Consider the following 12,441-nt stretch of genomic DNA (forward strand, 5'->3'; position numbering starts at 1 on the left):
TACGAAACATCAAATCCTTTCATTTCTTCTTAGTATGACAGTTATAGAAAATGACAGCTCCTAATTGGTCATTTTCTGCATTCACGTTGAGTGTAGCATGGTGAGAACCCTAGGTCTCAGAGGCTCAGCATTTTTAAATTTTGGAGAGTGGCATTATCTCGTGGATCATCTCAGTTCTGTGTTTATGTTTTAATAGGTGCAATCGATGAGCAATGCACTTCAGATCAGCTGGCCTCCAGGGTTCCAGAGGAACTAAAAGTAGTTTTATCACTTAACCGCCTGTTTGCTCTGGGATTCTCTGGGGCCCTTTTCTTCTTATCCTTCTTCCCCCTAGCATAGCCTGCATTCTTTCTCACTCCCCAGAGACTGAGCTGCTGGCCCGGCCAGCTGATAAGGGAGCACCGTCCCCAGCCACTAATCAGTAGGCAGTCACACATCTCCTGTGCCAGGTTTTTTGTTTTGTTTCCCTGATTTGTGTTTCTGCTGATGCACAGGTCAGATACTATACACCTGGCTGGTAATGAGGGGCATGCATGGGAGCCTGGTCAGGCTCATCTCATTAACGTCCCAGTGCGCTCACCTGTTTTTGCTTTAAAGCCGAAGCCAGCCCAGGGAAAGGTCAAAGTCCTAGGTGATCTGACTGAAATGGCTCCCCTTTCTGAAGGCCCGCCAAGTGTATTAGAACATGGATGTGGCTTAGAACAATGTGTGTTATGTTCTTGCTGCAACACCAGACTGGAATGTTTGCCCTTGGCAGCTCTAAGAGATGACACAGGTGATTTGGAAATTTACATGAGCTCATGCAAAAGAAAGATGAGATAATAGGCTGGTGGACTAGAATGGGTGATTCTTATTGGGTGGCATTCTTAAATTGGAGGTAGGGAAGACTCAAATTAGAAAGTCCGATTTAATTTTTTTTAAAGAGCTGACATAAATCCACTCCCTTCATATTGCCAACATGAATTGCAATGAGCTTTGAGTATGTTGTGTAGTAACTCCTCTTTGAAATGGGCCATTGGGAGTTTGGCATCCTGAAAGGTCATGGCAAATGCTGAATTTAAAGAGTCAACAGTTATGGGAATCAAAACAATTTAAAGAAATAAACAATGAGAGATAGGTTTAGGTCAGCTGTTTAGCTTGGGACATAGTACATGACTGAGCTTAATGAGCTCTTTCTGATGCACAGTTTAAAATGACTGAATATGGTTTGTGGATTCAGTGCGAAAGGAGTTAGAGTGGTTGAGTCATGCCAGTGAGAATGACCATGAAGTTCTGCACTTCTCTGCGAGCTTATTCTTTATTCTTCTTGATACACATTTTTGCGATGTGTCCAGAACTGATCAGTGGGCTGTGTAGGGTTCCTGGGTATCTATTCTGAAGACTCTCAGCTTGCTCAGTTGGTATCCATCTGTTTTCTGAGCACATACTATAATATCTTGGGGGGAAGATCTCATTTTTGTGTATCACTTTGCCTTTCAAAATTAAATATAAAACCCATGGAATGTACAACAGCAAGAGTGAAACTACATGCATATATAGACTTTGAGTGATTGAGATATGTCAGTGTTGATTCATTGATTGTAATAAATATGCCACCCTGATATGAGATATTGGTAGAAGAGGCTGTGCGTGTGTAGGGCAAGGGGTATATGGGAACTCTGTATTTTCTGCTCAATTTTGTTGTGAACCTAAAATTGTTCTAAAAAATCTAAAATCTATTAAAATAGATTAAAATAATATAGAAACTTCTATTAGTAATTTCTAACATTGTGTCATGTAGATATACGCACATCTGTTCTAGACACACACATATCACTTGAATGTTCACAGGTAGATTTTATTTTTTCTTCAGTGGACATGATCTAGCTTTCAGGGATCTCATTCCTGTATCATCTCTCCTCGGCCATGCTGAGCTGGTGTCCAACAAGTTGTGGGACGGATTGGGCAAGCTCTGTTCGCAGTTTGAGAATCCCAAGCCTTTACAAAATTTTTTTTGGCTTTGAAAATATTGAATATCTACACCTTCAGTTTTATCTGAATGGAAGCTATGTATGTCCCTTGCTGCTCTGACCCCTGATGCTGGGGGTAAGGTGAATCAGTTGCAAAGGACCGGAAATGAAGGGCACACTTTCCCTTGGCAGGCGGAGATGGACATGGTGGCCTGGGGCGTGGACCTGGCCTCCGTGGAGCAGCACATCAACAGCCACAGGAGCATCCACAATGCCATCGGGGACTATCGCTGGCAGCTGGACAAAATCAAGGCTGACCTGGTACTTTGAAATGTTTTATTTTTAGAGTCTTGAAAAAGCATACTAAAGGATTATGTAGTTACTCAATCCTGGGTGTTTTTGTCTGAAATGTTAGCCTAAGATTTCTTCTCCAACAGACTGGAAATTTCTAAAAATCCCATTTCATAAATGAGGAAGTGGACTCAGATAAACCCAGAAGAGATTGTGTTCACCCCGGAGGTGAACAAAACGCAAAGGGTACATACAATATGGATTTGTGTGTAGTTTGTAGGTGAATATTTTTGGGGAATGGTAGGTTTTTTTATTTCTTTTTTTCTGAAAGCATAATATCTCTTCAAATAGAGAAAGCACAACAATCAGTTTTGTGTGCTTGGCGAATCCTTTCCTATGTGCTAATTAAATGTATTTCTAGTAAGGGAAATTGTGTCTCTTCCTGGCCCCCTTTTTTTTTTTTTTTTTTTTTGCTGAAAGGGCTGGCTTGAAGCTGAATTAAGAATTACAGCCTGAAATAATCACCTGATTTTAAGTGCCTGGTTGCCCCTAGATCTCCGTGCTTTTAAATCCCTTACGTTTCTTTCCTTAAACCAGAGATAGCCTCACTTCTTCTGCCTTTTTTGCTCCCTTTATTTTTGTCCACCTGAGTATCTGACCACATTTCTGCCTCTTTTCTCTAAGACCTAGGGAGTCCTAAATTGTATTGTCAAACTTAACATTTTTTAACAAGTGAGTCTTTAAGTGACAGTGATGAGCCCCTTTCTTTACTTTGTGGGGATGGCACCACCAGACCAGTGGGGGGTTTGCCTTTAAGTCCAACTGGGAAAAGGTTGCTGTGGGAAAAAGATTTTATAGAGCAAATACTACTTTCTATGGAGTGATCTGAAGTCATTATCTGATAAAAAGGAGATTTAGAAGGACTGCTGTTTGTACACAAACCCACAAGGAGAGTTAAATAATTACTTGCCGTTTGTCGTCTTCTAGCGTGAGAAATCTGCGATCTACCAGTTGGAAGAGGAGTATGAAAACCTGCTGGTGAGCTGATTTATTTCTATGTCTCTGTGTTCAGTTCAGTTCTGTTGTAAAAAAAATGGAGACTGCCTGGGCTTGAGGCACCTAATGACCGTGGGAGCACCTGGAAATATACTTAGGGCCTGTAGGTGCTACCTTCATTTCTACTGCTGGGTTTCCTGTAGAAGTGAGTTAAGTGTTAGATGATTTTTTTCCTGAAGGCAGTACCTGGTGCTGTTCTATTTGTAAGTTGAGTGTCATGTTGATGGCACTTATTAAATACTTGTAGTTAAATAAAGCTTTTCCACTTGTGAATTGTGATCTAGGGAGTATAAGCAGAAATAAGACTTGATTCCCTAGGTAGAGGTTTCTTAGACCATCATCACCATTTTATGACAAAGTAGGAATCAATCAATTCACTTGTCTGATAAGAAGAGCTATTGCCATTTTTTTGGCCTGTTTTTGTCACCCTATCTTCACCTTTTCAATATTTTCTCATTGGCAGTGATCCTTATTTGTTCGTTTATTTATTTAAAGATTTTATTTATTTATCTGACAGAGAGAGAGAGGGAGAGTACAGCAGGGGGAATGGCAGGCAGAGGAAGAGGTAGGAGAAGCAAGCTTCTCAGTGAGCAGGGACCCCTGATGTGGGACTAGATCCCAGCACCCTGGGGTCATGACCTGAGCATGATCATGACACTTAACCGACTTAGCCACCTAGGCGCCCCTATTTATTTATTTTAAAGAGGGACAGAGAGAGAGCCTGATTTGGGAAGCAGTAGAGGGGGAAAGAGAGAGAATCCTCAAGCAGACTCCCTACTGAGTGCAGAGCCCAACTCAGGGCTTGATCCCAGGACTCTGAGATCATGATCCCAGCCAAAACCAAGAGTTGGACGCTCGATTGACTCAGCCACCCAGGGACCCTGGCAGTGATCCTTTTTTAAATAATGTGGCTAGCAGTGACACAATTGTCCTCTTACATCTGGGATGTGACTAATGGTACCTTGAATTTTGGGGTTGTGGAAAAGGGCAGGAAAGCTTGATTTATCTTTTTAAGATTCCATTTTTCCCTTTGTAGTCTGAAACTAATTAATGAACCCAAACATCAGTGTCTAAATCAAGACCCTTTTGAACTAGGCTATTCCATTGAATCTAAAATTGTTCCCTTGTTCATTATAAGTTTGGATGGGTCTTTTACGTACTAGGTAGTCAGTGAACATTTTCTTGATTCGTGTGATTGATTGATTAATTTATGTAAAAGGGACCACACAGATTTATATATGGAATCTGCAGAGAACACCATTAACGTGCATTGCTTTATCCTAATGCTACTTTTGAACTTCCTGTGCAGAAAGCATCCTTTGAGAGGATGGATCACCTACGACAGCTGCAGAACATCATCCAGGCCACGTCCCGAGAGATCATGTGGATCAATGACTGTGAGGAAGAGGAGCTGCTCTATGATTGGAGTGACCGCAACACCAACATTGCCCAGAAGCAGGAGGCCTTCTCTGTAAGCTTGCCTCTCCTGATTGTGGATGTGGGGCTCTCGCATGGGAGGGCCCCAAGGTGGGGATGAATGGCCTTGCAATTACTTAGCTACTTGTAATTCAGCCTCTGTTGAAATGGTCACGAAAACCCATTTCTTTCTGAAGATTTTCAGTGACTGTATTTATTTATTATTATTATTTTTTAAAGATTTTATTCATTTATTTATGAGAGACAGAGATTGAGAGGCAGAGACATAGGCAGAGGGAGAAGCAGGCCCTCCACGGAGAGTCTGATGTGGGACTCGGTCCCAGGACCCCAGGGTCATGACCTGAGCCAAAGGCAGAAGTTCGACCACTGAGCCATCCAGGTGTCCCTTTTGGTGACTTCAGAGGGGCAATGCATTGCTTAACATCCTGGAACAGAGTAGATAGGGTCAGAATTATGCATTCAGATATCCCAGAGTGTGTGTAGTACAGTAGGATGGTGGATTAAAACCTAGAATTAGAAAATTGCAGCATTAGTTGTCGCTATCACTTTACCTGTGTGGATTTGGACAAGAAATGTCACCAGTGTGGCCTCTGCCATGTATGGGATGATCTCAGACATCCTTTTTGGTCTTTAAAAAAAAAATGTTTATTCATGAGACAGAGAGAGAGAGAGGCAGAGACACAGGCAGAGGGAGAAGCAGGTTCCATGCAGGGAGCCCGACGTGGGACTCGATCCCCGGTCTCCAGGATCATGCCCTGGGCCGAAGGCAGCGCTAAACCGCTGAGCCACCCGGGCTGCCCATCCTTTTTGGTCTTAAAAATGCTATGCCTCTTGAGGAAACCGTAACATGATTCTTTGACGTCGTTCATTGGCACAACGTAGCTTTGTGTTCCAGCTTCCCTTAAATGTGGCAGCAGTGCTGGAAGGCTAATGGTGACTTGCTCTGAAGGGTTTGCTTTCCTTTCATTTATAGATACGCATGAGCCAACTGGAAGTTAAGGAAAAAGAGCTCAATAAGCTTAAACAAGAAAGTGACCAACTTGTCCTCAATCAGCATCCGGCTTCAGACAAAATTGAGGTAGGCTTCATAAGATTTATACTTTTATTAGAGAAAAAAAGGGGAACTTCTTATAAAGTAAGACTATACAGATGAATGATTCTTTTTTTTTTTTTTTTTTTTTAATTTACTTATGATAGTCACAGAGAGAGAGAGAGAGAGGCAGAGACACAGGCAGAGGGAGAAGCAGGCTCCATGCACTGGGAGCCCGATGTGGGATTCGATCCCGGGTCTCCAGGATCGCGCCCTGGGCCAAAGGCAGGCGCTAAACCGCTGCGCCGCCCAGGGATCCCCCAGATGAATGATTCTTATCTATCATAAAGCCATGACAAGCTTATTTTATATATTTTGGGATCAACACCCAAGGCTGGCAGTTGGTGTTGGCAAGCTTTTCTGGAAGGGACCAAACAATAAATATTTTAGGCTTGCAGACCATTTGACTTCTGTTGAAATTACTTAACTCTGCCATTATAGTGTGGAAGTAACCCTAACAATATGTAAGTGAATGAGCATGGCTGTGTTCCAATAAAACTTTATTTATAAACTCAGGTAGTGGGCCAGATGTGGCCCTTGGGTTATGGCTTGCTGACCTTTGTCCTAGGCTGCCATCTGTGGGCTGTACTCAAGGCTGGCATCAGCTGGTATGACATCAACTGGTTTGGCCATACTGTTTGTTAAAATAACAAGTATTTTCATATCAGTTGGTGAGAGTCCCTGCCTTAAGACCCTCAAGCCCTCTGCAGGGGTTCCTCGGACTTTCCCATCATCTAGCAGCTATATAGGATCAGGGTGCAGTGGAGGGGTCCTGCTCCAGTGCTACCCCTAGTGTCTGTTCTAATCCTGATTGGTCAGTAGCTATGCCATTTGAGTGCATATTTTGACTAATACTCCTAATGGTATCTATTTGCTAAAACTGGTTTTAAAGTTTAATCTCTACCATTTTCCCACTGGGAAATCTATTTTCACTTTTTTAAAAATCTTTGCTTGATTTGGTATTCGAGAAAAAATGTTTCATAGCTTTCACTCTGGCTCACATATCTATCAACGAACAGCTAATGTTTTCTTGCTTCAGGCCTATATGGATACTCTTCAGACGCAGTGGAGCTGGATTCTTCAGATCACCAAATGCATTGATGTTCACCTCAAAGAAAATGCAGCCTATTTTCAGGTTTTTATGCTTTGTAGTAATTTAATTGTCGTTTAGGTCTTAATACCTTATTTTTTGAATGTATTTTTAAAAGCACTGGAAACAATCTTCAAAATATTTTATGAGTACTATTTATTGGCTTTTAGTTTAGAGGAGCATAGATTGTAGCCTGGTAACCAGTTACTCAGATTATCTCCTGCTGTCACATAAGTTAATACCGTTTCTTTAACCACCTACTAGATAGACTTCGAGAAGATAGTCCTTGACATGGAAATACTAGATGCTGCTGCTTACTGAGTTCCTTCTCATTAACATGTGATCATGCTCATCTTTATAGTTTTTTGAAGAGGCCCAGTCAACTGAAGCCTATCTGAAGGGCCTTCAGGACTCCATCAGAAAGAAGTACCCTTGTGATAAGAACATGCCCCTGCAGCGCCTGCTGGAACAGATCAAGGAGCTGGAGGTATCATCACAAAACAAAAACAGAAAGAATACTGATAATTTAACAAAAGTTCCTTTGGAAAAGCATACTTCAAATTCAATCGACATAGTCTTTTCAATGATATTCTTTCCTGTCCACTTAATTCATGGCTTTGTAGCTTCCTAAGTGGCTCATTATGGAAGGTCCCTAAAGATCCTGCAGATAGAGGAATTTGTAGCTTTTTGGAGCTCGTGCTACTGTAGCAATATCTAGTTTGTCATGTCATAGCAGCTATATTAATGTCACCTGCAGTTCTTATCTGAAATTCACAGAGTATGTGATGAAAGTATGATCTTATTTGCAATTGCAGAAAGAACGAGAGAAAATCCTCGAATATAAACGTCAGGTACAGAACTTGGTAAACAAGTCTAAGAAGATCGTGCAGCTGAAACCTCGGAACCCAGACTATAGAAGCAACAAACCCATCATTCTCAGGGCTCTCTGTGACTACAAACAAGACCAGGTGTGCACTCAGTTATTCAGAATGATACAAAAGTTTTCCCTTTCTTTACATAGAGATTTTTGCCAATAGAGGGAGTAGAGTTTAATTCAGTTTTCAGTAAGCAGCATGGTAAATGTCTTTCATTTTTTGTTTTAGATTTATTTATTTATTTATTCATGATAGACATAGAGAGAGAGAGAGAGAGAGAGAGAGAGAGGCAGAGACACAGGCAGAGGAATAAGCAGGCTCCACGCCGGGAGCCCAACGCGGGACCCAGGACTCCAGGACCGCGCCCTGGGCCAAAGGCAGGCGCCAAACCGCTGAGCCACCCAGGGATCCCCAATGTCTTTCTTTCATACATAAAGCAGCAAGCTATGAAAATATAGCAGTTTTGTTCTGAGTTCTATCAGAGTTTTCAATAATTAGGACAGCAGTTAATTTATAGACTATTCATTTTATTTTATTTTATTTTTTAATTTAATTTTATTTATTTTATATTTTATTTTATTTTATTTTATTTATTTTATTTTTTGGTAAAGATTTTATTTATTTATTTGAGAGAACAGGAGTGGAAGGAGGGGAAGAGGCAGAGGGAAAGAGTGAAGCTCCCCAGGGGAGTGGGCGTGGGGCTAGATCCCAGGACCCTAAGATCATGACCTGAGCTGAAGGCAGACACTCAACCAACTGAACCACCCAGGTGACCCTAAACTATTCATTTTAAGTCTTAATACTTCTTTTCTTCTAATATGCAAAATGTTAACCTTTAAATCTTAAGTTTTAAAATCTTTAAATTTCTTGAAAGATCTTTAAATTTTTGACATAAAAGAAATGAGAAATGTGACCATTATGCCACATGTGAAGTGAACATCATTGCAGATTTTCTCCAGTAACTGACCACATCAGTTCTGTGGGCTCTGGTAAATACAGGCATTCATATGGAAAGATGACTTGTTTTTACTGATTATTTATGTAATTCCCACGCTCTGATTTCTTGTAAAAATTATGGAGGATTTAAGAAATATGATTAGTTGCTTAGATAAATGTTATAAAACAATGGAATTTATTCTGGCAAAAGAAATGTTTTAAGAACTTGCATGGGGAGCAGAAATAAATTGAAGTAGAGATTGAAATATGTAAATATCAGGCTTGTTACATTTCATTAGTGAAGATAATTTTCATATTTGAAGTGTACCCATTTCAAGAAGCTATAGAATTATTATAGAAATTAAGGTGTTCAGATAGTGGAGTTAATTGAGAAAGTTATCTTTTTGGGGACCTGATGCCAGACTTTTTGTTTTTAGTTCTAAACGTTAAGAGCAAGTGAATGAGACAAGTGACTCCTGCCGTAGTAAATCTCATATGTAAAATATGAACTCACAAAGATAGGAAAGCCATGTGGTGGGTTTTTGCTTTACAAAAGGATTTCTCACTTTACTGATGGATTCCCCAGGCTGTCTTTGGAAAGTTATTCACTGGATACACACCTTTTAGGCTCTTGTGCATTATTTAAAGCAGCAGTATTGTTGGGGTGTGTAAAGATTATCTTCATTTAAAGAAAATAATAAGGGGTGCCTGGATGGCTCAGTTAGTTAAGCATCTGACTCTTCATCTCAGCCTGAGTCTCGATCTCACAGTTGTGAGTTCAAGCCCTACATTTGGCTCCACACTGGGCTTGGAGCCTACTTTAAAAGAATAAAATGAAGAAAATAAAAGTTCAAATGGTTTGCACATTTTAATCTCTTATTTCTCTCTTTGAGAAAAAAAGATAAAAATATATACTCATGAGTAAACCTAAAACACGGGGCCACTTGCCTTACAGAAAATCGTACACAAAGGAGATGAGTGCATCCTGAAAGACAATAATGAGCGCAGCAAGTGGTATGTGACTGGTCCCGGAGGTGTGGACATGCTTGTCCCTTCTGTTGGTCTGATTATCCCTCCTCCAAATCCTCTGGCCGTAGACCTCTCATGCAAGTAAGTTGTTGAAGTTCTTAGTAGCCACAACATAAATGCAAATATGGAGAAATAGAGCAAAATCTTATATGAGAAACACAGACACACTCTTTTTCACTAAAATTCCCTCCCTTGTAAAAAGGAGCCTCAAGAAGTTCCCTTTGCTTTGTGCAACTTTATGTTGAAGGTACTATAGTTTGTATTGGAAGATAAAACAGAATGACTGTTTAGGGGGTCGGAGGAAACGATTCTTTTTTTTCAATATTAAATATTTAATATGTAAATATTAAACAATGCACTACTGCACAAGCAATGGGCCAAATAAGAAATCAAATGGCAAATCAAAGTATGTCTCAAAACAAAAGAAAAAACCCCTGCAATATTCTAAAATCTATGAGATGTAGCAAAAGCAGATGTTAGAGTGAAATTTATCTGTAAATGTTTGTATTAAAAAAAAAGTTCAAATAAATAACATTATATAACAAGGAACTAGGAAAAGAAGAAACTTAGCTGAGATTTAGTAGAGGAAGGAAAGAATAAAGAAAAATCAGAAATAAATAAAATAGAGACCAGAATAAACAATAACATAACATTGAAAGTAATTACCAGTTTTTTCCAAAAAGCAGAACAGTTGGAATGCTGTAACTGTATTAACTAAGCAAAAAAAAAAAAAAGACTCAAAAATCAAAATGAGAAATGGAAAAGAAAACAGTATAACAGATAACCACAGAAATACATAGTATGATAACAGATTACTGTAAATATTTATATACTAACAAATCAGATAACTTAGGGGAAAAAAACCCAGATAGTTCCTAAAACTGTACAAGTTGTCAAGATTGAATCACGAATCTTGAATCCAAGTAATAGGAAATCTTCTTAGACCAATAACAAGAAGAAAATTGAATTAGGAATCAAAAATCTCTGAGCACAGAAAAGCCCAAGACTGTATGGCTTCATTGGTAAATTCTGCCAAACATTTAAAAATATATAATTCATGACAATCTTTATCAAAATCTTACAAATAATGGAATAGAGGAGGAAGCACAGTCCAAATCACTCCATGAGGCCATTAGTACCCTGACCAAAGCAGGATAAAAATACTATAAGAACAAAAGAGTCTAGTTTGTCCCATATAAATGTTGGTATTCCCACTTTCTTTTGACATCCATTTGCATTTTAAATGTTTCTCCACCCCCTCACTTTCAAACTGCAGGTGTCTTTCAGTCTAAAATGAGTCTTCTGTAGGCAGCATATAGATAGGTCTTTTTTATTTTTTTATTATTTTTTTTTTTTTTTTACCATGCTGATACCCTATGTCTTTTGATTGGAGCATTTAGTCCATTTATATTCAAAGTAATTATTGATAGATAAGTTTTATTGCCATTTTATTGCTTGTTACTGTTTCTGGAGATTTTCTCTAATCTTTTCTTGTCTTTGTCACTTTTTGTCTCTCCTTTGCACTCAAAGAGTCTCCTTTAATATTTCTCGTGGGACTGCTTTAGTAGTCATAAACTCCTTTAGTTTTTGTTTGTCTGAGAAACTCTTTATAGCTCCTTCTATTCTGAATCGCAGCCTTGTTGGGTAAAGTATTCTTGGCTGCAGATTTTTTCCATTCAGTACTTTGAATATATCATGCCACTCCCTTCTGGCTTGCCAAGTTTCTGTTGAGAAATCTCCAGCTAACATTATGGGTTTTCCTTTGTAAGTTAAGGACTTCTTTTGTCTTGCTGCTTTTAAGATTTTTTTTTTCTTTATCACTATATTTTGTGAATTTAATTGTAGTATGTCTTGGTGTTGGCCCGCTTTTGTTGATTTTTTTGGAAGTTCTCTATGCCTCCTGGATCCGGATGTCTGTGAGGAAACAAGTCCTATCATGTATCTTGAAGGCATTGCTTCAAATTTCTTCTTCCCTTCTTAGACTATCAGTAATTTTGCAGGTAGCCACAAATATAAAACACCCTTCATATTAATACCTGCTCATCAATAAGCAGGTAAAGCATTCATTGTACAGATCATCCACGGAAGATTCTTTTCCACCTTTTATTTTGGAAATCCTCAACCACACACAAAATAGGGAAAGTAGTGTGATGAGCCCACGTGCTTACTTCCAAGCTATTACAGCTATCAGCATTCCATGACTGGTGTCTCCCTACCATTCTGCATGGTGTTAGACCTCTGTCAATTAAAAAGTTACTGACAAACAACACAATGACAAATGTATGTTTGACCCAAAGTGAATTATCTATATTAATGGAGGTCATTGAGAATGAAAAATTAATCCAGATCCAATGAAATGTTGAGTGTTTGAAAAGTATATGTTTGCCTGTTACTCCGTTAGTTCTTGTTTTAGTTTTTTATGCAGTGTGTAAGCATGGCCAGGTTTCTTGTTTGGGTCAGAGTTTGGAAGCCAGGCTCCAGTGCGTTTTTCCCCTTGTGCCTTCTAGGATCGAGCAATACTACGAGGCCATCTTGGCTCTGTGGAACCAGCTGTACATCAACATGAAGAGCCTGGTGTCTTGGCACTACTGCATGATCGACATCGAGAAAATCAGAGCCATGACTATCGCCAAGGTACATCCTCAGGACTACTCTGGCTGCCTGGAGGAGGCGCTAAGCTGCTCCCTG

General features: G+C 39.5%; 1 protein-coding gene across 2 annotated transcripts in view; it reads left to right on the top strand.

Moving 5' to 3' along the window:
* DSP (desmoplakin) overlaps positions 1 to 12,441 on the top strand; it is a 45,428-nt gene that overhangs the window by 17,414 nt on the left and 15,573 nt on the right. For both annotated transcript variants that reach the window (XM_038584125.1, XM_038584124.1), the window contains exons 5-13: positions 2,142 to 2,270; positions 3,228 to 3,278; positions 4,606 to 4,767; positions 5,707 to 5,811; positions 6,863 to 6,958; positions 7,275 to 7,400; positions 7,729 to 7,881; positions 9,680 to 9,834; positions 12,261 to 12,387. In XM_038584125.1, the coding sequence (XP_038440053.1) occupies positions 2,142 to 2,270; positions 3,228 to 3,278; positions 4,606 to 4,767; positions 5,707 to 5,811; positions 6,863 to 6,958; positions 7,275 to 7,400; positions 7,729 to 7,881; positions 9,680 to 9,834; positions 12,261 to 12,387 (1,104 nt within the window). The remainder of the gene's footprint in view (positions 1 to 2,141; positions 2,271 to 3,227; positions 3,279 to 4,605; positions 4,768 to 5,706; positions 5,812 to 6,862; positions 6,959 to 7,274; positions 7,401 to 7,728; positions 7,882 to 9,679; positions 9,835 to 12,260; positions 12,388 to 12,441) is intronic.

Source organism: Canis lupus, chromosome 35, assembly GCF_011100685.1.
Source record: "Canis lupus familiaris isolate Mischka breed German Shepherd chromosome 35, alternate assembly UU_Cfam_GSD_1.0, whole genome shotgun sequence".
Lineage (NCBI taxonomy): Eukaryota > Metazoa > Chordata > Mammalia > Carnivora > Canidae > Canis > Canis lupus.